The sequence below is a fragment of the Oncorhynchus clarkii genome, chromosome 32 (assembly GCF_045791955.1).
Source record: "Oncorhynchus clarkii lewisi isolate Uvic-CL-2024 chromosome 32, UVic_Ocla_1.0, whole genome shotgun sequence".
Taxonomy (NCBI): Eukaryota; Metazoa; Chordata; class Actinopteri; order Salmoniformes; family Salmonidae; genus Oncorhynchus; species Oncorhynchus clarkii.
Window position 1 is genome coordinate 20,532,141 of NC_092178.1, and position 24,148 is coordinate 20,556,288.

General features: G+C 43.0%; 2 protein-coding genes and 1 pseudogene across 2 annotated transcripts in view; 2 read left to right on the forward strand and 1 right to left on the reverse strand.

Annotated features, from left to right (window-relative positions):
• The first annotated feature begins 970 nt into the window (after positions 1–970).
• Positions 971–3,589, forward strand: LOC139392442 (amine sulfotransferase-like; annotated as a pseudogene).
• Positions 3,590–4,446: 857 nt separating this feature from the next.
• On the forward strand, positions 4,447–9,119 carry LOC139392290 (small integral membrane protein 13-like). Its single transcript, XM_071140173.1, has 2 exons — positions 4,447–4,725; positions 6,160–9,119. Exons 1-2 carry the CDS (start codon positions 4,650–4,652, stop codon positions 6,348–6,350), a joined length of 267 nt encoding a protein of 88 aa, XP_070996274.1. The 5' UTR covers positions 4,447–4,649; the 3' UTR covers positions 6,351–9,119.
• Positions 9,120–14,739: 5,620 nt separating this feature from the next.
• Positions 14,740–24,148, reverse strand: part of LOC139392356 (enhancer of filamentation 1-like) — a 43,464-nt gene continuing 34,055 nt past the window's right edge. Inside the window, exons 3-7 of the mRNA XM_071140289.1 lie at positions 19,881–19,979; positions 19,451–19,606; positions 17,128–18,330; positions 16,459–16,548; positions 14,740–15,845 (exon numbers count right to left, since the gene is read on the reverse strand). Of these exons, the coding sequence (XP_070996390.1) occupies positions 15,282–15,845; positions 16,459–16,548; positions 17,128–18,330; positions 19,451–19,606; positions 19,881–19,979 (2,112 nt within the window). The 3' untranslated portion in view covers positions 14,740–15,281. The remainder of the gene's footprint in view (positions 15,846–16,458; positions 16,549–17,127; positions 18,331–19,450; positions 19,607–19,880; positions 19,980–24,148) is intronic.

Sequence of the window (24,148 nt, forward strand, 5' to 3'; positions counted from 1 at the left end):
GTGTTCAAGAACAGTGTATCGGGTAAAGCTTAGGAAAAAGTTTAGGGCCTCAAAAATATCAGATGTGGATGTACAGTAACACCCCCTGCGGGACTGATGATGATGGACAAACTGACAGCAGCCCGTCAGTGAGATGATGTGATCTTGTTGGACAGAAATACTCTCTGAGGGACTGTATGTGTGGAACATGTTGCAGTGTTCTTTCATCTCCACAATTGCACAAAAGTCCTTGAGTGCAAATATATGACTTTGTTACATATGAATCGGAAATGTATCAAATATGACGGATGATTCAACGTTTTGAGGGAAGGGGTAATTATATATACAAAATTATAGTCTCTGCCTGTATCAACTTCACATTGACCAATGTTTCGCATGACCTCAGTGCGACCTCAATGCATGCTTGTTAGGCAGCCAAGAAGACTCCCAATCACTTGGACATGCTGTAATCAGTTTCTAGAACTTCTATACTTCAGTACATGGTGAAATAAGGCCAGATTAGAGATTCCTCCAAACTGATCTTAAATCTTTGTTGAAAGTGTGGAATTTTCTCAGAAACATCCTGTAGGTCGTGTTGGGTTCTAGTTTGAAATACTTGCTAAACTAGAAGTTAATGGGTACATGTATGAGTAATGTATATTGTGGGGTCAATGGAGGTTGGATAAGAGCTAGGGGCTTGGAGAGTTACTAATTAAGGTCAAAGACAATCACATGGTTGTGGTCACTGATAAAGGTGGATAGCTGTGGATTAGTGAGGAATGTGGGCAGAGGTCAGGTCACTTGAAGGGAGAAGGAACAGTTTTATCACACACATCACTTAAGTTCCTGCCTAGCAACAGAGATGTATTGGCTGTCGAGATGTGCAAAGAGTTGACTATGCCCAGTAGAGGGTATATATGTACTTGTGGAGACAATGTTAGTTTTTAACCTAATAGCCGTAATAGGTGGTTATACCTGTTTTAACTGAAGTATGGGAGAGGAACAGAAGATTCAGAAGACTGCCCTTGGGCTTTTCCCATACAAGGGGATCAACCTGATCAGAGGGGTACATCAAGTTGAACACCTTGAGTCTCTGGAGACATTTGAAGTACATGATGATGACATATTTGCTGTTACTTACCCACGGTCAGGTAAAACCATGCATCTGACATAGTGTAGGTTATAGGACTATGCAGTATTTACTACAGAGCGACATGTAGACTACACTACAAAACATATTAAATTCTGCATGAATTTTGGGATTGTACTGTGAATGTGCAACGTAATCTCACAAATGCCCAGATTATATTTCTTTAAAAAACACAGGAACTACATGGATACAGAATATTTTGTCCCTATTGTATCATGGCGATCAAATGACAGAGGGATGTAACAAACAATCAATCCAACATCTGGTGCCTTGGTTTGAGGAGAATATAAGACAAGTGGACTACAACAACATGCCATCACCAAGGACCTTTGTGTCTCACTTGCATTTGTCTTCACTCCCTCAAGGACTGAGAGAGAAGGGAAAGGTAAGAGAGAGAGAGATCACATGCAATGAAGGCAAAATGGTAACTGCCAGTGAAATCCATGGTATGACACAGTTTAGTGTATATGCTATTTCTGTAGTGTAAAATGTATAAAACTGTACACAGATTATGTTTGAAAATCATCTTCAGAAAGACATAATTTAAAAAAACCTGCATGCTAACAATAATTCTTTAAGAAACAAGTTAATGTACATTAATCTACTTTATTTGTGAGTGAAAATCCACTGTATTTGCGAGTGAAAATCCACTGTATTTGTGTTTTTATTGTTGTATTAAATGTCTATTGATAAGGCTGCATTTTAACTGTGTAAATTGTTTCAGGTGGTCTACATAGCCAGGAACCCAAAATATGTTGCAGTGTCCTTATTTCATCTCCACAATTTCATGAAAGCCCTTGAGAGCGAACCTGACTTTGATACATTTGTTATTCAATTTCTTTTGGGGAATGGTAATCATAACACAACATTTCAGTTATCTCCATTTTTCCTGGCCACTGTGTTTTCACATCTGCTTTGCTTGCTCTTTGGGGTCTAAGTCAAGTAACTGTAAAGCACTTTGTGATAACTTCTGATGTAAAAGGGCTTAATAAAATGCATGCTATTGATTTAATTGATTGATCAAACACATCTATAGCCTCTTCAATGCACATGATAAGTGTGTCATTGTGAAATAACCTAAATATATTTATTTCTTAGTTCTCGGGGGCTCTTGGTTTGACCATGTTGCTGATTAGTATGCTCAGAAAGATTCATTTGATACCCTTTCACTGACATTTGAGGATATGATCAAGGTAAATTAATTTCCATAATGATCAGATCACAAAACAATGGATTGCATATTGGTAAGACTAATCAAACAACAACACAACAACAATTGCTTTCAGGACACACGAGGTGCAGTTGTCAGGATATCAAACTTCTTGGTTAAAAACCTGGATGATAAAACCATTGACACAATAGTGGACAAACCCTCCTTCAAGAACATGAAAGAAAATCCACAGGCTCAAAATGATATACAGCATCCTGCAATTTTTGAACAAAGTGGATCCTTGAATCGAAAAGGTATGGTATGTTCATATTAATGAAGTTAATTTAAATTAATGGTAAAAAATTCACCAAAGAAAAGATAAAAATACTAGTGGATAGTTAGTTGAAATGTTGTTGACAGTTAGTTGACTACTGAACATACAAATTATCTATTTGGGACTATCCAAATACTGCGCATTCACACTGCACCTTATCCCAGGGCTAAGAGCCTCCAAGCCCTGGGCTAAGGGAGATTTTAGCCCGGGGCTAAGCAAGTGTTCTTGCACATTCTAAAGTGGGAAAGCACCAACCTTAGCCCTGGGCTAGTACAAACTTTTTGGGGCTAGCCCCAGAAACACGGTGCCAAAATATCCAGTGAAACTGGATTGTTCTATGTCTAGAATGCACACTGTCCAATCACAAAATCTGCACTGTTACTTCATTTACATATACTCGTGATGCCTGCACGCTATTTTGATAAGGAAATTGGTACTATTTCATCCTGAGGACAAAAACCCATAGGGCCAGATCGAATTTCAAAAGTGAAACATATTGATTGTTTCTGAGGTCAGATTGGCAGACAGCAAGGTTTATACAAACAAACTATCACTGTTGGAAACTAAACGCTAGGTTAAAAGCAAGAGCAAATAATGTGCTAATAAATGTCTTATTGCTTATAACATTGGTCGTGTGTCAGAGAACGAATGTTGGTAGCATGTTGTTTGTCCGTTAGCTCAGGGTTTTGGAATACAAGCTTAAATCCTTAGCCAGGGCTAAAGCTTAGTCCAGGCTTAATAAATGCTTGTGCGAATGCAGGCTAAGCTAGCCCAGGCTAGCCTGGGGCTAAGATAGCCCAGGGCTAAGACCAATGCAGTGTGAAAAGGCCTATAAAGTGATACCATACTGTCTGTCATGTCTCTAATCGGGGAAGGTGGGGGACTGGAAGACTATGTTCACAGTGGCCCAGAGTGAGATGTTTGACAAGATCTACATGGAGAAGATGAAAGACCTTCATTTGACTGGGAGCTGTGAAAACGTGTCCTGAACACAATGGTAGTGAAAGCTTTCACCAGCTTGGTTGAAGATGTCAGAAAAACGGATCCAGATGCTTGTTGTTGATTTTACTTGTTGATCTGTCGTTGTTGATCTGACAAATTGTACTCCAGTTGTGTGAATCACTCTAAATATGTCACTTTTGGGGGATATAGGTCTAACTAGATTGGAAGAAATAATAGTCAGTAACCGAAAGGTTGCTAGATCGAATCCCTGAGCTGACAAGGTAAAAATCTGTTGTTTTCCCCCTGAACAAGGCAGTTAACCTACTGTTCCTAGGCTGTCATTGTAAATAATAATCTGTTCTTAACTGACTTGCCCAGTTAAATAAAGGTTAAATAAAATAAATGTAATTTTTAAAAAGCACTTAAAGGCTTCATAATTTATAAATATCATGTTGATATTATCTCATAGATCTCATAAGCTTGTGTTAACCTCAGACTTTATTTTCGGCGTTTATCCCAAAACCCTATTCTTTCCCCATTCACTTTCACATTGGAACTGTTGAACGAACCAGAGGTAAATCATTTCCGGGTTTTAGAACTAAAAGCTGGCGAACTCTATTGACTATTGTACCTAAAATGCAACGCGTATCTTAAGCCTACTGCGCATGCTCATTTCCACCATTTGTAATATCTACTTTCTTTTCCAAGTGTAATCGTTCAGGTTGCAATAATGCAGCTAAATATGAACGGTACTTTATCCGTCCATGATTTTGGCACTGCAAACCGACGTTGACATTTTTGCAGGCGGCGAGACCGATTCACTCAGCAACGAGGGATTTATTTTCCTTCGCCGCAGTAGCTAATTAGGTGACGTTATTCTCCACTAATGTTGAAGCAAGGAATTATGTTGTAACGTTATCTCTGTGGCAAACAACAGTTGTAAACTGTCTGTCAGTGTCAGTCTGGTGAATGAGTTAATGGACTGAACGGTAACGCGAATTGGGGAGTTCACGTAGCTGTCAACAACTTTGACTTTGTAACGCCTTCGCTAACTAGAAGCTAGCTGGCTAGTTAGCCCTGACAAGAAGACAACCATGTGGCAAAGCGTTGGTCTAACTGTGCTGGTTATTGTGGCAACCCTTGTGTGTGCGTTGCTCTTCATGGTGTTTGGTAAGTAACATAATATTTTGACTTAATTTTTTCAGTTTTCTTGAATGTAATGTGAAATGACATTACTCGGACACAGCTGTGAAACGTATTAGCTGTTAGGTACAGTAAGCTAGCTATGTAGCATTCAGCCATGATTATACTTAGTGCTTGCCATGGTGTTTCATATCCAGAGCTACCTGCCATCTATCTTTCTTTAGTGAGCAGTGACTGTCTTGACCTTTTTCATTCTCAAAATGTTGAGTAGGTAGATCAACGTTGTCTATACAAAGAATAATCTCTCAAGACATCATGTTATTAGAGGTTTGTCCCTCATAGCTGTTATTAATTGGATCAGTTTAAATAATTGATACATATCAGTTTAGTCTTTTTTTGTGCTTGAGCAGTGTTCGACAGGATTGTCTTGAAGCATCATCCAGTCAGGCAGTCTCCTGTTTCATTATCATATCTTTGTAGGCTACATCTAATTTTACCTATAATAATAACCCTATCTGTCTATAATAATCACAAAGTGTGAAGATCAATTGTTGAGGCCCAGTTACATTAATTTATGCATACCTGTGTGTGGAAAACAAAGACTTATTTGATGTTACGTTTTGGACTTTATCTTGTGTGTATATACACTGAACAAAAATATAAATGCAACAATTTAAGATTTTACTGAGTTACAGTTAATCTAAAGAAATCTAGTTAATGAAATACATTAATTATGCCATAATCTATAAATTTCACATGCCTGGGAATAATTTTTTGGCAGTATCTGGTGTGACCACCATTTACTTCATGCAGCGGGACACATCTCCTTCGGTTTTGCCAACCCACAGTTTCATCATATGTCCGGGTGGCTGGTCTTAGACGATCCTGCAGGTGAAGAAGCTGGATGTGGAGGTTCTGGGCTGGTGTGGTAACACGTGGTCTGCGGTTGTGAGGCCAGTTGTACGTACTGTCAAACTCTCAAATGAGGTTGGAGGTGGCTTATGGTAGAGAAATTAAATGATCTGGCAACTGCACTGGTGGACATTCCTGCAGACTTGAGACATCTGTGGCATTGTGTTGTGTGACAGGACTTCACATTTTAGTGATGTGGCATTGTCCCCAGCACAAGGTGCACCTGTGTAATGATCCTGCTGTTTAATCAGCTTCTTGATATGCCACACCTATCAGGTGGATAGATTATCTTGGCATAGGAGAAATGCTCACTAACAGTGCCGTAAACAAATTAGTGCACACAATTTGAGAAGCTTTTTGTGCATATGGAACATTGGTGGGATTATTTATTTCAGCTCATGAAACATGGGACCAACACTTTGTTACATGTTGTTTATATTGTTATTCAGTGTGTATATAAAAAATAAATTACAACAAATTAATTGTTTGATTCATATATGGTCACTGTGCACTTTCTATTGAGGACTTTTGTTCTATTTGGCTCCTCAGGTTGGTATGTTGTCTGGCAGCTCTTTCTGTCCAAGTTCAAGTTCCTGCGTGAGATGTTGGGCGACACCGGATCTCCACAGACAGAGACCCAGCCATCCGAATCAAAGAGCAAGCATACCTCTCCTCCTACCCAACGCCAGAGGCTCAAGACTGCCCGCCAGAGGGTCGTTCCTCCTGAAAACACTACATAGATGACCACACCCATCCGCTACCAGTCTCACCCTGTCCCCCTATTCACCAACCCTCGTCACTCTAGGAAACCGCGGTGGACAAAATGAAACCCCTTACTAAATGGCATGATGTCGAATGTCATACTATTCCGATGTCCATGCATACTACTCCCCTTTCCACTACCTTACGACGTCCTCGTCGTAGACACTTGATACTCTACTTTTCTCTCCTGGACACTCTTATGAGACTACGTATAGCTGCTGATGTTATAAAGGCACAGACCATCAAATCATGAGACATTCTGTATACAACTTGTTCATGTTTCAAATATGTATTTTAGCTGTTCACAGTATATGTACTGAGCAGCACATCCAGTCTCTTCACTTGGCCTTAACTGACACTGCAACATGGTCAGCTCTGACTGGCTGACACTGCAATATGGTCAGCTCCCACTGGCTGTCATGCTGCTAACACCTGCACAGGGAATCGCTGCTAACACCTGCACAGGGAATCTGTTTCTCCATGATCACACAAGTGAATTCTCTGTCATGGCTGTGTATGTGTGCATTTTGAGAGTTTGTTTATTTGAACATGTTTTTGTAACAAAGCCTATATTCTGACAAACCTAGACAAACTGTTGTATAAAACAGGCTCATTTGTTAGCATTTGCTTTCAGAAGCAAAACAACTGCTAGAAGAAAAAAAACGGAATGTAACAATTTGTATAACTGATAAAGTTCCTGGTCGTGTTCATTTCACTTTATTTGTAACCAAAGTGCAATGAAAGGAATGTTTATTTTTGAGGTTATTTTATTGTTGGTCAGAAATTAATACATATACAGTACATTCAGAAAGTATTCAGACCCCTTGACTTTTTCCACATTTTGTTATGTTACAGCCTTATTCTAAAATAAAAAATAAATAAAGATGTTTTACCCTCATCAAGAGGAAACACAGATCCCCAGACCTGTGCCTCGACACAATCCTGTCTTGGAGCTCTAACGGACGATTCCTTTGACCTCATGGCTTGGTTTTTGCCCTGACATGCACTGTCAACGGTGGGACCTTATATAGACAGGTGTGTGCCTTTCCAAATCATGTCCAATCAATTGAATTTACCACAGGTGGACTTCCAAGTTGTAGAAACATCTCAAGGATAGTCAATGGAAACAGGATGCACCTGAGCTCAATTTCCAGTCTCATAGCGAAGGGTCTGAATACTTATGTAAATAAGGTACTTCTTTTATCAATCTGCAAAATGTCTAAACAGTTTTTTTCTTTGTCATTATGGGGTATTGTGTGTAGTGGTCTGAGTACTTTCCGAATGCACGAGTACTTTCCGAATTCGGCTTGCAAGCGTCCCCCTTTTCCTCCAAACATAACGATGGTCGTTATGGCCAAACAGTTCTATTTTTGTTTCATCAGACCAGAGGACATTTCTCCAAAAAGTACAAGGTTTAATCCCCATGTGCAGTTGCAAACCATAGTCTGGCTTTTTTATGGCACTTTTGCAGCAATGGCTTTTTCCTTGCTGAGCAGCCTTTCAGGTTATGTCTATATAGGACTCGTTTTACTGTGGATATAGATACTTTTGTACCTGTTTCCTCCAGCATGTTCACAAGGTCCTTTGCTGTTGTTCTGTGATTGATTTCCACTTTTTGCACCAAAGTATGTTCATCTTTACGACACAGAACGCGTTTCATTCCTGAGCGGTATGACGGCTGCATGGTGTTTATACTTGCCTACTATTGTTTGTACAGATGAACGTGGTACCTTCAGGTGTTTGGAAATTCCTCTCAAAGATGAACCATGTTTTTTCTGAGGTCTTGGCTGATTTGTTTTGATTTTCCCATGATGCCAAGCGAAGAGGCGCCATGTTTGAAGGTAGGCCTTGAAATACATCCACAGGTACACCTCCAATTGACTCAAATGATGAAGCTTCTAACGCCATCAGAAGCTTCTAACTCCATGACATCATTTTCTGGAATGTTCCAAGCTTTTTAAAGGCACAGTCAATTTAGTGTATGTAATCTGACCCACTGGAATTGTGATACAGTGAAATAATCTGTAAACAATTGTGGGGAAAATTACTTGTGTCATTCACAAAGTAGATGTCCTAACTGATTTGCCAAAACTAGTTTGTTAACAAGAATTTTGTGGAGTGGTTGAAAAATGAGTTTTAATGACTCCAACCTAAGTGTATGTAAACTTCTGACTTCAACTGTATCAAGCATCTCAGAGTAGTAGGAGTGGTGATCTAGGATCAGGCTCCGCCCTGTCCAAATAATCTTATTCATTGTGATCTAAAAGGCTAAACTGACCCAAAGTCAGCATTCCTACTCTGATATGCTTGATACATACTGCCCCAGAACTCCCTATTAAGGTAACAAATAAATAGGCTATAGCTCATTGCTCTGGCTAGTTAGCCTCCCAGAGGTGATAGCTGGGGTGTATTCAATAGGGACCAAATGGAAGCGAAAAGCTGAATAAGGGAGAACCTAAACTTGTCCAAAAATAATAATTTGTGTTTTCCGTTGTAAAGTATTTCGCTATGGTGTGCCCTAAAGACTACACCCGATGCTACAGGGTCGTCACTAGCTTCCATAGTCATAAAGATGGCATCCTTCCCTGTAGTTCATTACATTATCTCTGATCCAGCTATAAGCCTGACATTGTAAAGCATGTTAATTCTCTATGTAATGGTTTAACTTGTGATTGTCCAAATTTCACTTTTGTTTTGGGCTATTGCTGTAATTTACATCCAGAATAAATATATTTCTTAACTCTGTATAGAAATACATTTCTTTGAATTGCATTGTTTCAAAGCTGAAATGGTTTATTTAAGAATATAGAACTGACATGTGGGGGGGGGGGGCTGTAAGCATATTTGTTTAACTGCATGTTCAATTTGATGTCACAACACGGACACATTTTAAGGCTTGTACATCTTTTTGAGACTTGAAATTGAGTCTTTCTTTGACCCTCCACACTTACTGTCATATTTGCATACAGTGACTGAACGACAGGGGGCAGTGTTGCTCAACATGAAACAGTGATGGAGAAAATAACTGTTTTTCAAACTGTAGTCAAAGGGAGTATTGGAAGAGTTTAAAACCAGCCAATTTACATTTCAGATGTAGGTGTATTTAAAGTCTATCAAGCCATATGTTGTGACTGTGTAATCCCAGTTAACCCAGAACTAAAATCTAGAATTTAGTCAGATTGGTATGTCCTTGAGAGATAACAAATCGGAAGCACAGCCGAGAGCTGCCCAGTGACACGAGTCTACCAGACGAGCTAAACTACTTCTATGCTCGCTTCGGGGCAAATGGCACTAAAACATGCATGAGAGCACCAGCTGCTCCGGAAGATTGTGTGATCACGCTCACCACAGCCGATGTAAGACCTTTAAACAGGTCAACATTCACAAGGCTGTAGGGCCAGACGGAATACCAGGACGTGTACTGCGAGCATGTGCTAGCCAACTGGCAAGTGTCTTCACCGACATTTTCAACCTCTCCCTGTCCGAGTCTGTAATACCAACATGTTTTAAGCAGACCACCATAGTGCCTGTGACCAAAAACACTAAGGTAACCTGCCTAAATGACTACTGACCTGTAACGGTCACATCTGTAGCCATGAAGGGCTTTGAAAGGCTGGTCATGGCTCACATTAACACCATTATCCCAGAAACCCTAACCCCACTCCAATTTGCAAACCGCCCCAACACATCCACAGATGATGCAATCTCTGTTGCACTCCACACTTCCCTTTCCCACCTGGACAAAAGGAACACCTATGTGAGAATGCTGTTCATTGACTACAGCTCAGCGTTCAACACCATAGTGCCCTCAAAGCTCATCAATAAGCTAAGGACCCTGGGACTAAACACCTCCCTCTGCAACTGGATCCGGGACTTCCTGATAGGCCGCCCCTGGTGATAAGGGTAGGTAACAACAAATCCACCACGCTGATCCTTAACAAGGGCCCCTCAGAGGTGTGTGTTCAGTCCCCTCCTGTACTCCCTGTTCACTCATGACTGCATGGCCAGGCACAACTCCAACACCATCATTAAGTTTGTTGATGACACAACAGTGATAGGCCTGATCACCGACAACGACGAGACAGTCTATAGGGAGGAGGTTAGAGACCTGGCCATGTGGTTCTAAGACAACAACCTTTCCCTCAACGTGATCAAGACAAAGGAGATGATTGTGGACTACAGGAAGAAGAGGACCAAGCACACCCCCATTCTCATCGACTGGGCTGCAGTGGAGAAGGTTGAGAGCTTCAAGTTCTTTGGTGTCTACATCACCAACAAACTAACATGGTCCTGGCACCCCAAGACAGTGGTGAAGAGGGCACGACAAAACCTATTCCCCGTCAGGAGACTGAAACGATTTGGCACGGGTCCTCAGATCCTCAAAAGGTTCTACAGCTGCACCATCGAGAGCATCCTGACTGGTTGCATCACTGCCTGGTATGGCAACTGCTCGGCCTCCAACCGCAAGGCACTACAGAGGGTAGTGCAAACGGCCCAATACATCACTGGGGCCAAGCTCCCTGCCACCCAGCACCTTTATACCAAGCGGTGTCAGAGGAAGGCCCTAAAAATTGTTACCACAACTAACCGGTGCCCCCGCACATTGACTCTGTACCGGTACCCCTTTGTGTAAATAGTCTCGCTATTGTTATTTTACTGCTGCTCTTTAATTACTTGTTACTTTTATTTCTTATTCTCGTCCATATATATATTTTTTAACTGCATTATTGATTAGGGGCTCGTGAGTAAGCATTTCACTGTAAGATCTACACCTTTTGTATTCGGCGCATGTGACTATTACGATTTGATTTGATTAGTGACTGTGTGTTGTTGAGAAAAAAAGCGAACAACAAAGTTATAATTTGCTTCATTTGGAGGAGAGGTGAGCATCCCTGGCAGTTATATGACCAATGGTGAAAGGTTTAGGTTTAAAAATTATTTTGAAGACATTTTAATATTAGAGAGGCCTGAAACTTTTGGAAACCCTATATATACTGAACAACAATATAAACACAACATGTAAAGTGTTGGTCTCATGGTTCATGACCTGAAATAAAATATCCCAGAAATTTTCCATACATACAAAACGCTTCTTTCTCTCAAATTTGGAGCACAAATTTGTTTACATCCCTGTTAGTGAGCATGTCTCCTTTGTCAAGATAATCCATCCACCTAACAGGTGTGGAATATCAAGACAAGATTTAACAGCATGATAATTACACAGGTGCACCTTGTGATGAGGACAATAAAAGGCCACTAAAATGTACAGCTTTGTCACGCAACACAATGCCACAGATGTCTGTTGCCAGAGAATTGAATGTTAATTTCTCTGTCATAAGCTGCCTCCAAAATCGTTTTAGAGAATTTGGCAGTATGTCCAACCGGCCTCACAACCACAGACCACGTGTATGGCGTCGTGTGGGAAAGTGGTTTGCTGATGTCAACATGATGAACAGAGTGACCCATGGTGGCGTTGGGATTTTGGTATGGGCAGGCATAAGCTCCGGACATAGAACACAATTGCATTTTATTGATAGCAATTTGAATGTACAGAGATACCATGACAAGATTCTGAGACCCATTGACGTGCCATTCATCTGCCACCATCGCCATGTTTCAGCATGAGAATGCACAGCCCCATGTAGCAAGGATCTGTACACAATTCCTGGAAGCTGAAAGTGTCTCAGTTCTTCCATGGCCTGCATACTCAACAGATATGTCACCAATTGAGCATGTTTGGGATGCTCTGGATTGACGTGTACGACAGCGTGTTTCAGTTCCTGCCAATGTCCAGCAACTTCGCACAGCCATGGAAGAGAAGTGGGACAGCATTTCACAGGCCACAATCAACAGCCTGATCAACTCTATGCGAAGGAGATGTGTCACGCTGCAAATAGTGGTGACACCAGATACTGACTGTTTTTTTGATCCACACCCCTACCTTTTTTTAAAGGTATCTGTGACCAACAGATGCATATCTGTATTCCTAGTTGTGAAATCCATAGATTAGGGCCTAATTTATTTATTTCAATTGACTGATTTCCTTATATGAACTGTAACTCAGTAAAATCTTTGAAATTGTTGCATGTTGCGTTTATATTTTTGTTCAGTATATCTGCCTTCATGAGCACCTTGCTTGCCTGCGTTACCCACTCTTCCTACACTGTGAGAAATAGGGTGCCATTTGGGACGAGCAACACAGCACCGACTGACCTCCAGTTCTGAAACAGGTCATTCATTCATCAAGCGCTCTCGGTTTCCAGATCTGTAGCGTTAACTCAGCCAAGGCTCTCAGTCTCCAGATCTGCAGTGTTAACTCAGCCAAGGCTCAGTCTCCAGATCGGCAGTGTTAACTCAGCCAAGGCTCTCAGTCTCCAGATCTGCAGTGTTTACTCAGCCAAGGCTCAGTCTCCAGATCGGCAGTGTTTACTCAGCCAAGTCTCAGTCTCCAGATCTGCAGTGTTTACTCAGCCAAGGCTCTAAGTCTCCAGATCGGCAGTGTTAACTCAGCCAAGGCTCAGTCTCCAGATCGGCAGTGTTAACTCAGCCAAGGATCTAAGTCTCCAGATCTGCAGTGTTAACTCAGCTAAGGCTCTCAGTCTCCAGATCTGCAGTGTTAACTCAGCCAAGGATCTCAGTCTCCAGATCTGCAGTGTTAACTCAGCCAAGGATCTAAGTCTCCAGATCTGCAGTGTTAACTCAGCCAAGGCTCTCAGTCTCCAGATCTGCAGTGTCAACTCAGCCAAGGCTCAGTCTCCAGATCTGCAGTGTTTACTCAGCCAAGGCCCAGTCTCCAGATCTGCAGTGTTTACTGAGCCAAGGCTCTCAGTCTCTAGATCTGCAGTGTTAACTCAGCCAAGACTCTCAGTCTCCAGATATGCAGCCAAAGCTCTCAGTCTCCAAAGGGCTATTTCTTTCTATTGTTTGTTTCAGAGCCAACCACGAGATGTGCCTGGATGCCATTATTAGCTGATGGTAAATCAGTACAGAGTCTTGTCACCCGGGACCTGAGACTTGGGGGGAATGACACATCTTCCTGATTTACCGTGTCAATCCACATTCTGGGTTAAATTAAGCCTTTTAAAAGCCATTCCAGAGCGGATTCCGTTTTCTCGTCTCGTCCCCTGGGATAGCAGTGAATGGAATGCAGCAGGTGATAATACCACTGATGGCCTGTTAAGACCCAGGCTCTGTGAGTTAAGTTTTCTGATTGGGAGCTGATAGGGGTTTGGCATAGGCATCTCCTCCATACCCCTTTACCAGTCCCTTATAGCCACAGGCCCACCTCTCCACAGGGAGAAACTACAGTATATGGTCAGTGTATTTCAGTCAGGCTGTAATGAAAAGGAGGGTCAAGAGGGGTAGAGGGAAAATAAACGATTAATGTTTTTTAGCTGTATCTTAAGGCTGTGTGCATATCCAACCCACAATGCCTTTCATTAGATGCTGTTGCACTATTCAGTAGGCCGTGCCATAAAACGATGGTTCATCTGTGTACTGTGCATCAAGAACTATGTTATGACCCTTAACCACTGTGTTATGACACGTTCTAGATGAAAAGAGAAAATGCTAAAGATAGTTTCCAGATCAAGACCAGTTGGGCGTGATGTTCTGTCCCCCTCTCCCACCTTCCTAACTATGCCATAAAAGATGTTCCACAGGCTAAGACTGATCATTTGGCATGGATGGACTCTGCGCTGGCCCTGCCCCGCTTACCGTGAAATCCTTTAGCCCCGTCTTTCATCGTCCCATCTGAGGCTTACATGGTATTAAAAAAATCCTCATTGAATATGACATGGAATGGAAAATAACATGAGGATCCAGGAGAATAAGAGCGAAGGTGAGGCAACTTATCTTGATGTTAACATGATTGACTGCATCTACTACTGAGTATTCTAAGAATTCCAAGTCTACTTCTTTAACATACTGTACATTTCTGTTGTTGTTACGTTCTCATTTATATTCAAACATGACTAGTATCTTCGTCCGTATGTGAAAACGTGAGCGGTTTACCATCTGGTCGTTATCATACCCATTTTATTTATTTCCACCACACCCAGCACTGGGTGAATGTAAGAGATGAATACCAGGCTTTAGCTGTGAGTTTCACTGTTGATGCCAATATTGTGTACCAGTCCAGCCATTTTGGTCTTTGGTCTCTAGTTACTCCAGTTAATAATATCTCTGACGTGTGTGTGTGTGTGTGTGTGTGTGTGTGTGTGTGTGTGTGTGTGTGTGTGTGTGTGTGTGTGTGTGTGTGTGTGTGTGTGTGTGTGTGTAATAACATAGGTCGGTGAGCTTTAACAACTCATGGTTATGTCATGTCATGTGCACTGTCTGCAAACAAAGTGGAGCCCACTAGTCTCCAGCAGTTCTTTTTTTTTTTTTAATAAAAAGACAGTCATATGGGTAAGAACAGTCCTTTACTTTGTCTGTTGAGAACCCTACCGCTTTCAATAAAATAAGTACGACATCAAACCATTTACACAAAGTACTACTGTCATTTCCAGCAGTAGGGCACGTCAACAATTTACAGGTGAAAATGAAAGAAAAACCGGACATGTCGTCATCATCACAAGTTGCTTTATAATATATGAAATTGGAATGTTACGAAAACATGTCCAAGTAACCCTAAAAAGCCACGGATATCACATCTATATTTCCATATCATAATTAATTATATAAAACAATCTACACAAAAATAGAGCCTAATATTTACAGAACAGAGAAAACGATACTATTTACAACAGCCCAAAAATGTACTTTTAAGATTAACAATAAGCAATTATATATATATATATATATATATATATATAGATATATATATAGATACTGTATATACGGTATATAAACAGGTTGCTGTGGTGAAATAGGCGGGACCAGAAAGTGACAAATGACAACGCAAACTATCACAAAGCAGCCATCTGCAGCAGCTGTTCTTTGAACTGTTGAGCGTGGTGTGAGAGATCCGTGACTCTGTCCACCATGTCCTGCACGTAGGCTGTGTTGGGGTAGTGCAGCGCGGCCGTCTTGGTAGCTCCCACCACTGTCTTCAACAGGTCACAGAGCACGTTGCTGGAGTTCATCACCCGGTTGGCCACTTCGGGCGTGGCTGCCTGCCTGGACAGGGTGTCACCGATGAACACCAGTTTGTGGGCGCTGAGGATGACGAACTTGCTGTGCGCCACGAAGATGCGCGGTGGCTGGCCGGCGCCCACGCAGCCGAAGAAAGCGTCCACTGCGTTGAGCAATGTGACAAAGTGCTGCTGGCACTGCTCTGCATAGAAGCCCAGCAGCTGACGGTCCCGCCCACACAGCTGGGCCCCGCCTCCAGCCAGGGAAGGGGAGGGAGAGGAGGAGGAGTCTGAGGGGGAGGAGGAGGGACCTGTCGGGTGCTGGTGGGCGATCCACTGTGTAATGTCATTCTCCACTGGTTTGATCACCTCTTGCTCCAACTGTATGAACTGGTTAATCTGTGACATGAAAGAGTAAAGTCTGATCAATATTTTTGGTTCCATTTCTCAATTGTCTTAAAATGTACACAAGTAGATAAACTGTGTGGTATTATGGAGACGGACATCTCTAATGTACACAATAAACATGATGAAAATACATCCTACATATCAATTTCATCATGGAATTCTCCTTCTTCTTCCATAGAGAAGATAATTGCTGCATGATTACAGGAGTGAAAAGGTTAATCTCCTGTTCTACGGCAGTATGTTTGACTGCTCTGTCAGAGTGGGCCAGATGTGTCCTCCTGGCTCTGCTCTATTCTAGGAGGTAGGCACTGTCTCTGAACCCATGAAGGAAAGGTCATCCACTGTGAGCGTTTGAATATATTGTATGTTCAATAAATTATGTGAACAGTATGAGAAGTCTGTTTGAGAGTGGATACATTTCTCTGCCCACATCTCTCAGCTTTATAGAAAACCAACGTGGCGGAGCAACCGTTTTGTTGTTTTTCAAATTGAGGAGTGGGCCTTTAATACTGTAAATCTAGTGCATAAAAACAATACTAATACATGAATATGCATGACTAAGTATGGTGGCCCAGACTGGCCAAAAGAGGAAAGAAGCCGTTACCTGTTCCTGTCCCAGCTGTAACTTGCTCTGCTTAATGATGTTCTCTTTCTCCAGGAGCTCCTTCTGCTGCCGCTCAAAGTCCTCTTTGCCCTGAGGAGAAACAAGAGTGTGACTGAGGAGAAGACTAACCAAAGCAGCAGATTCAAACAGCAGAGGGTAAGTACACATGTAATTCCCAATGCATAACCTGCGATACAATTCCTGCTACTCAGATTAGGATTGAAAACATAGTCCCTCTCATATAGTCCTACATGTTGATGCTCAGTAAAACAAAAAAGGGTTCTTTAAAGGGTTCTCCTATGGGGGACAGCTGAAGAACCCTTTTAGGTTGTAGATAGCACATTTTTCTAAGAGTGTACTGATAATGCAGCTAGCATGCTCAACACCACCTGATTAGCGTTTCCCTTAAAGGTTAAATATTGTGTCAACACACTTAAGACACTGTATAGGAATCTAGTGATTCACATCTAAACTCTCACGCATAGATCAGGGATTATATGTTGATGTGATGGGCTAACATTTGACCTAGCTACCGTTTGTCTTACCATCTAAATTGAATGCTCGACTGTAAGTCGCTCTGGATAAGTGTCTGCTTAATGACCAACGTTTTGTGTACAGTAAATGTAACATCTGTGTGGTAGGTCAGGCTAGAGTCAGAGTCAAACATACCTGCAGATGGACGTAGTCATAGTCCTCCATCCAGCTCTTCACACATTTCTCACTATTGTTCATGTTGCCTTTGTCTTGGTTGGAGGTCACAGGAAAGGGCTTGGTCTGGCCTACGTAGTTGTCGCTGTCCGAGGACGGGGAGGTGAGAGGATGGAGGACGGCTTCCTCTGTCGTGCCCCCCCTGGGGTAGGAGGACCCATTCATGGTTGGCGCCCGCCTGAAGAGCAGCTCGGCGTTACCCCCCACGGAGGAGGCCAGCTGTTTGGCATCGTCGGGCACCGTCCTGGAAACCATAACGAAGCGGTCCAGGTTGTCACTCTTAATCTGGTGCTTGGTGCTGCTGGAGGTGGCCAGGGCGTTGAGGGCCCAGCCGCAGTTCTCCAGGCTCTGGTAGGTCTGCAGGATGATCTGCTGGGAGTCCTCCAGCCTTCCCAGCTGCCTCCTCAGCTTACTGTGCAGGCTGGGGTCTGACAGGGCCGTGGCGTTGGCCACAGCACCCCTGCCAAATACCACAAAGTCTGCCAGGGCTGCCCGTACCCTGTCCAGCACGGTGCGCACCTCGTTGGTGTGGCGCTCCATGAAGGGGTAAGTCCTCCAGTGGGAGGAGGAGGCCAGGGTCTGCAGGGCCCCCACAGAGGCCTCCACGGCCTGATGCAGGCGGTACAGCCTCTGAACTGCCTGGTCCACATCTAGGGCCAGTCGGCCCTCAGCGCTGGAGACCGTGGAGGTGGAAGAGGTGGACATGGAGCTGCGTGTGGAGCCCGTGCTGGAGAAGGACAGGCGGTTCACCCCGTCTGTCATGTCCCCCAGAGCAGGTGGGATGTCATATACGCCCTGGCCCTTCCCCATGTCCCTCTCCTGGGGGGTGGAGCGGTGCTGGGAGGGGGGCTGCTGCATCCCCCTGGGGATATCATACAGATCGCCACGAGGCCCCGCCCCTGAGAGCTGGTGGGCGGGGGGCGGCACGTCGTAGATGCCTTCGTTGTCGCTGGCGACAGGGCGTTGGAGGTGGTGGGGTCCGATTGGCTCGGAGCTGGGGGGAAAGTCATAATTGGACTGGGGGGGCGGGGAGGGTTTGGTGAGGGTGGGTGGGGGTACGTCGTAGATGCCCTCCTGTTGTTTGTGTTGTTTGAGAGGTTGGGGGAAATCGTAGTTTCCCTCCTGGAGGGCTGGGGTGTTCCGGCAGGGAGGCACAGAGTACACCTGTACAGAAAAGACAAGCGTTTGGATGAGTGCCTCATAGACTACAGTATTAATATTTTTTTATTTATTTAACCTTTATTTAACTAGGCAAGTCAGTTAAGAACAAATTCTTATTTACAATGACGGCCTACAGTAAGGAGGGGAGTAGACAGCGCATCAACCAGCATGCAACAATGAGTCATAGCTACAGAAATACAGATTACCAAATCAATAACAAACAGGCTTTGCACCACATTATTTCAATTAGATATTGAGGAACTGACAGAACCGACTGTTTCGGTTCATACTATATTTGCAAACCTCAGTGCTCAGCTTCCTATTCCTTCCCCATAACTCAGTATCAGCCTGAATATGGCAAAACGCATAAGCAATAAACATCTAGCATTGTCCTGACAGTGTGGAATATGGATTGTGACGTAAATGGCACGTAGCGTGAAAGCGGAGCTGGATAAATAAAAAGAGTGGGCTGTAAGTGATTTCAGTCAGCCTTGAAATGTGCTCCTCACTGCGAGACAGCCCGAACCCAACCGTAATTAGGAGCGACGCAAATAACGGGTTCCCACATATTTCACGTTATTACAAACAAACTGATGGCCCTAAGCCTTGGCTGGGCCTAGAACACTGTATCCAGGGTGTAATGTAAGATGCCCCAGACTACATCCCAAATGGCACCCTATTCCCTACAAAGTGCACTACTTTTGACCAGAGCCCTATGGGGCCTGGATAAAAGTAGTGCACTATATAGGGAATAGGGTGCCATTTGGGATATATCCCCAGAGACGTAATAATTTAGTCCTTGACTTCCCTGCTGGAGTGAATGCAGAAAGAGAGAATGCTACTCAGCGAGTTTTGCTCGAACACTATTGGCAGGCAACACTTTCATTTAGGGAACCGCGAAAATGTAATAAATATGATAATTTGACATATTCATTTATTACCATGCAATTAAGAGGGATACTAGAGCATGTATCAATAAATAAATAGTAAAATGTTCCGGACCTAAATGGCTACCGCTTCCTTTTGACTTTATTAGAATGTAGAATGACCAGGTTATAAACCTTCTAAATGTGGTCTCAGTGTGGGTAGTGTTTCTCTGTGTAGTTTGAGTGGTCTGACATACCCTTTGCGTAGAGGGAGGGATATCGTAAACCCCTTGTGTCCGGGGGTCCATCTGAGTGGATTGGGGAACATCATAGACTCCTCCTTGGGAAGGAGAATTGCAATGTTGTCCAGGAAAAGGCGATCCCATAATTTTCCCAGGAGGAATGTCATACACCTGGAAAACAGTGACATTCCCAAATCAGGATACCATAGATTACATTGAATGGCAGAAACAGCAAAGTAAAACACTGACGCTGTGTCTCAAATGGCTCCCTGTTCCTTATATAGTGCACTATTTTTGGCCAGGGCCCTGGGGTGCCATGTCAGACAAAGCCTCAGTGTTTCATACAAAGTAGCTAACTGCATAGAGAATAGGGTGCCATTTTAGATTTTCCCTGATGGATTGACATAAGAATTTCTATGTTATGTGTAGAGGTAGAGACACTTACCCCCTGTGGTCTCATGGGAGGAACGTCATAGAGGTCCTGTTGGGTGTGCTGGCCAGGGCTGTAGGCGTAAGACTGTCCCACTTGTGTTGGGGTCACCACCTGTCCACACCAGGACACACACAAGAAACAACACTATAAGGACCTCTGTCTCGACAACTGTTTCATGACAGTTCCACAACAGTGATAGTCTTACAAATTACACACAGTACACACAGTTCACCTCATACGTCCTATGACTTGTTACTGCAGGCCCTGAGTCATTCTGACGAAACCTATGGTTCTCGTGGCTCCCATAGTTGGTTTGTATTCATTAGTGCACAATGGAACGGCAAGCGAAAACCAGCGTTTCTTATTGGAAATGTTCAGGTAGTCCCTCCCTGGACTCCCTTTAAGTATTCTTCTGCTTGGTGCCTAGTGAATGTAGGCACTGTTCTCTGTTCTCTCTGGGTAGATCCCAAATGGAAACCTATTCCCAATAGGATGCTATTTGGGATGCAGCCACGTAACCGTGAAGTAGGGGACTGAGCTGTCATGAGGTGTGGTGCTGCGAGAGAACAGACGTCCCAGAAACATGGGTGTCACATTGGCTCCTCAGGAGAAGGGAGGCGAGAAAGAAAGGAACAGACCGCTTTTTCCTCCCTTTCCATCACTTTTTCACTCGTGTCACATTCCTCCACCTCTCTCTTTCCCGTAAGTGTTAATCACCCTCCCAATCTTTCTTTCTCCCTCCCATACCTCTGTCAGTTCTCTACTCTTACCCTGTATATCCCAGCCTTCCGAGCTCCAGACTTCCTCGCTGCGTCAGACAGACAGAAGAATGTACGGAATGCTCTTCCCCCTTCCCTGTATCCCGCTACCCCCTCCTCTCTCTCCCTGTCCCTTCCTCCCCCTCCATAGACACACCACCATCACCACACTGGAACATGCAGGGTTCACTGACAGGGCTTGAAAATGGGAACCATACGTATGGCTTCCTGCTCTAAAGACAGAAAGACTCCAGGGAGGTAGCAAGAGGCTGCTTCCCAAATAGAACCCTATTTCATAGGGCTCTGGTCAAAAGTAGTGCACTATATATTGGGAAAAGGGTGCCATTTGGAATGCACTGAGGCTACACTGAGATCTCTATGGTCTCTTCTTTAGTCCCTGTGTAGCCATCCTAATACCTCCTATTTTTGAGAAGTTATAAGCTGAATGATGGCATCCAAAACCCCAGCATTAGACCCCATCCATCCACCAGACGAAGATGAATGTCTCAGTGGAGAGAGAGAGAGAAAGAAAGAGAGAGAGAGAAAGAGAGAGAGAGACACAGAGAGAGATACAGAGAGTGAAAGAAAGAGAGCGGTATAGAGAGATACAGAGAGAGATATATCTCACCCTCAAATATATAAGGTTTGAGGTCATCTGCCATTAGCCTAAAGAGCAGGGACCCAGACTTCATCAAAGAAACATGATTATAAACAGATCCAATGGTTGCCCTCTAGGTTACAAAGATATGGTAGTCCCATCCACCAAACAACCAGGTGTGAAACAGAGAAAAGACTCTGGGGGTATGCTAATTTGGTATAAAGCAGACTTAACCCACTCTATTAAATTAGTCAAAACAGGAATATTTTACATCTGGCTAGAAATTAATAAGGAAATGATCTCAACAGAGAAACATTTCCTCATGTGTGCTACCTATATCACCCCAATAGAATCCCCATACTTTAACGATGACAGCTTCTCCATCCTAGAGGGCGAGATCAACCATTTCCAGGCCCAGTGACATGTGCTAGTCTGTGGCGACCTAAATGCCAGAACTGGACAAGAACCTGACACCCTCAGCACACAGGGGGACAAACACCTACCTGGAGGTGACATCCTTCCCTCCCCATATGCCCCCTTAGACACAACTACGACAACATAACCAACAAAAACGGGTCACAACTCCTGCAGCTCTGTCAGAGGCTGGGTATGTACATAGTCAATGGTAGGCTTCGAGAGGACTCTTACGGTAGGTACACCTATAGCTCATATCTTGGCAATTGTACTGTAGACTAATTTATCGCTGACCTCAACCCAGAGTCTCTTAGAGTGTTCACAGTCAGTCCATTGACACTCCTATCAGATCACAGCAAAATCACACTCTACTTGAACAGAGCTATGCTTAATCATGAGGCATCAAAGCCAAAGGAAATGAATAATATTAGGAAATGCTATAGATGGAAGGAAAGTAGTGTGGAAATCTACCAAAACAACAATTATGCAACAGCAAATTCAATCCCTTCTAGACAATTTCCAGGAAAAAAAAAATCACTGTAAAACTTGACAGTAGAAAACCTGAACAGTATATTTGACATATCAGCTGCCCTATCAAATCAAAACATTTCAAGCAGACAATCTAAGAAAATGAACAACAATGACAAGTGGTTTGATGAAGAATGAAAAAACTTAAGAAAGAAATTGAGAAACCGATCCAACCAAAAACAGAGACCCAGAAAACCTGAGCCTACACCTCCACAGCACATCAGAAATCATCAGAAATCAGAAATCAGCTCAATGTAATTGAAGAATCCATAGAATGTAACCCCTTCTGGGAAAATTGGAAAACTCTAAACAAACCACAACACGAAGCGTTATCTATCCAAAATGGAGATGTATGGATAAACCACTTCTCCAATATTTTTGGCTCTATAACAAAGAACAAACAGCAAAAACATATATATGATCAAATACAAATTTTACAATCAACTTTTAAAGACTACCAGAACCCACTGGATTCTCCAATTACATTGAATGGACTACAGGACAAAATACAAACCCTGCAAACCAAAAAGCCCTAGGGGGTTGATGGTATTCTAAATTAAATGATAAAATTAACAGACCACAAATTCCAATTGGCTATACTTAAACTCTTTAACATCATCCTCCTATTTGGAACCAAGGACTGATCACCCCAATCCACAAAAGTGGAGACAAAATTGACCCCAATAAGTACTGCGGGATATGCGTCAACAGCAACCTCTGGAAAATCCTCTGCATTATCATTAACAGCAGACTCGTACATTTCCTCAGTGAAAACAATGTACTGAGCAAATGTCAAATTGGATTTTTACCAAACTACCGTACAACGGACCACGAATTCACCATGCACATCCTAATTGACAAACAAACAAAAACAAAGGCAAAGCCTTCTCATGCTTTGTTGATTTCAAAAAAGCTTTAGAATCAATTTGGCATGAGGACCTGCTAAACAAATTGATGGAAAGTGGTTTTGGGGGAAAAACATACAACAATTTAAAATCCATGTACACAAACAATACGTTTGTGGTTAAAATTGGCATGAAACACACACATTTCTTTTCACAGGGCCGGGGGGTGAGACAGGGATAAGCAGCTTGAGCCCCACCCTCTTCAACATATATATCAACACATTGGCGAGAGCACTAGAACAGTCTGCAGCACCCGGTCTCACCCTACAAGAATCTGACGTGAAATGTCTACTGTTTGCTGATGATATGGTGCTTCTGTCCCCAACCAAGAAGGGCCTACAGCAGCACCTAGATCTTCTGCACAGATTCTGTCAGACCCGGGCCCTGACAATAAATCTCAGTAAGACAAAAACAATTGTGTTCCAAAAAAGATTCAGTTGCCAGGACCACGAATACAAATTCCATCTAGACACCGTTGGCCTAGAGCACACAAAAAACAATACATACCTCGGCCTAAACATCAGTGCCACAGACTTCCACAAAGCTTTGAATGATCTGAGGGACAAGGCAAGAAGGGCCTTCTATACCATCAAAGGGAACATAAAATTCAACATACCAGTTAGGATCTGGCTAAAAATACTTGAATCAGTTATAGAACCTATTGCCCTTTATGGTTGTGAGGACTGGGGACCGCTTACCAACCAAGAATTCACAAAATGGGACAAACACGAAATTGAGACTCTGCATGCAGAATTCTGCAAAAATATCCTCCGTTTACAACGTAAAACACCAAATAATGCATGCAGAGCAGTATTAGGCCGATAACCGCTAATGATCAAAATCCAGAAAAGAGCCATTACATTCTACAACCACTTAAAAGGAAGTGATTCCCAAACCTTCCATAACAAAGCCATTACCTACAGAGAAATTAAGCTGGAGAAGAGCCCCATAAGCAAGCTGGTCCTGGGGCTCTGTTCACAAACACAAACAGACGCCACAGAGCCCCAGGACAGCAACACAATTAGACCCAACCAAATCATGACAAAACAAAAAGATAATTACTTGACACATTGGAAA

What these genes read in the sequence shown, in the direction of transcription:
- LOC139392290 (XM_071140173.1), top strand. Translation starts at nt 4,650, where the DNA reads ATGTGGCAAAGCGTTGGTCTAACTGTGCTGGTTATTGTGGCAACCCTT. An exon ending in GTTGCTCTTCATGGTGTTTG is followed by an intron (nt 4,726 to 6,159) that starts GTAAGTAACATA and finishes TTGGCTCCTCAG; the next exon opens with GTTGGTATGTTGTCTGGCAG.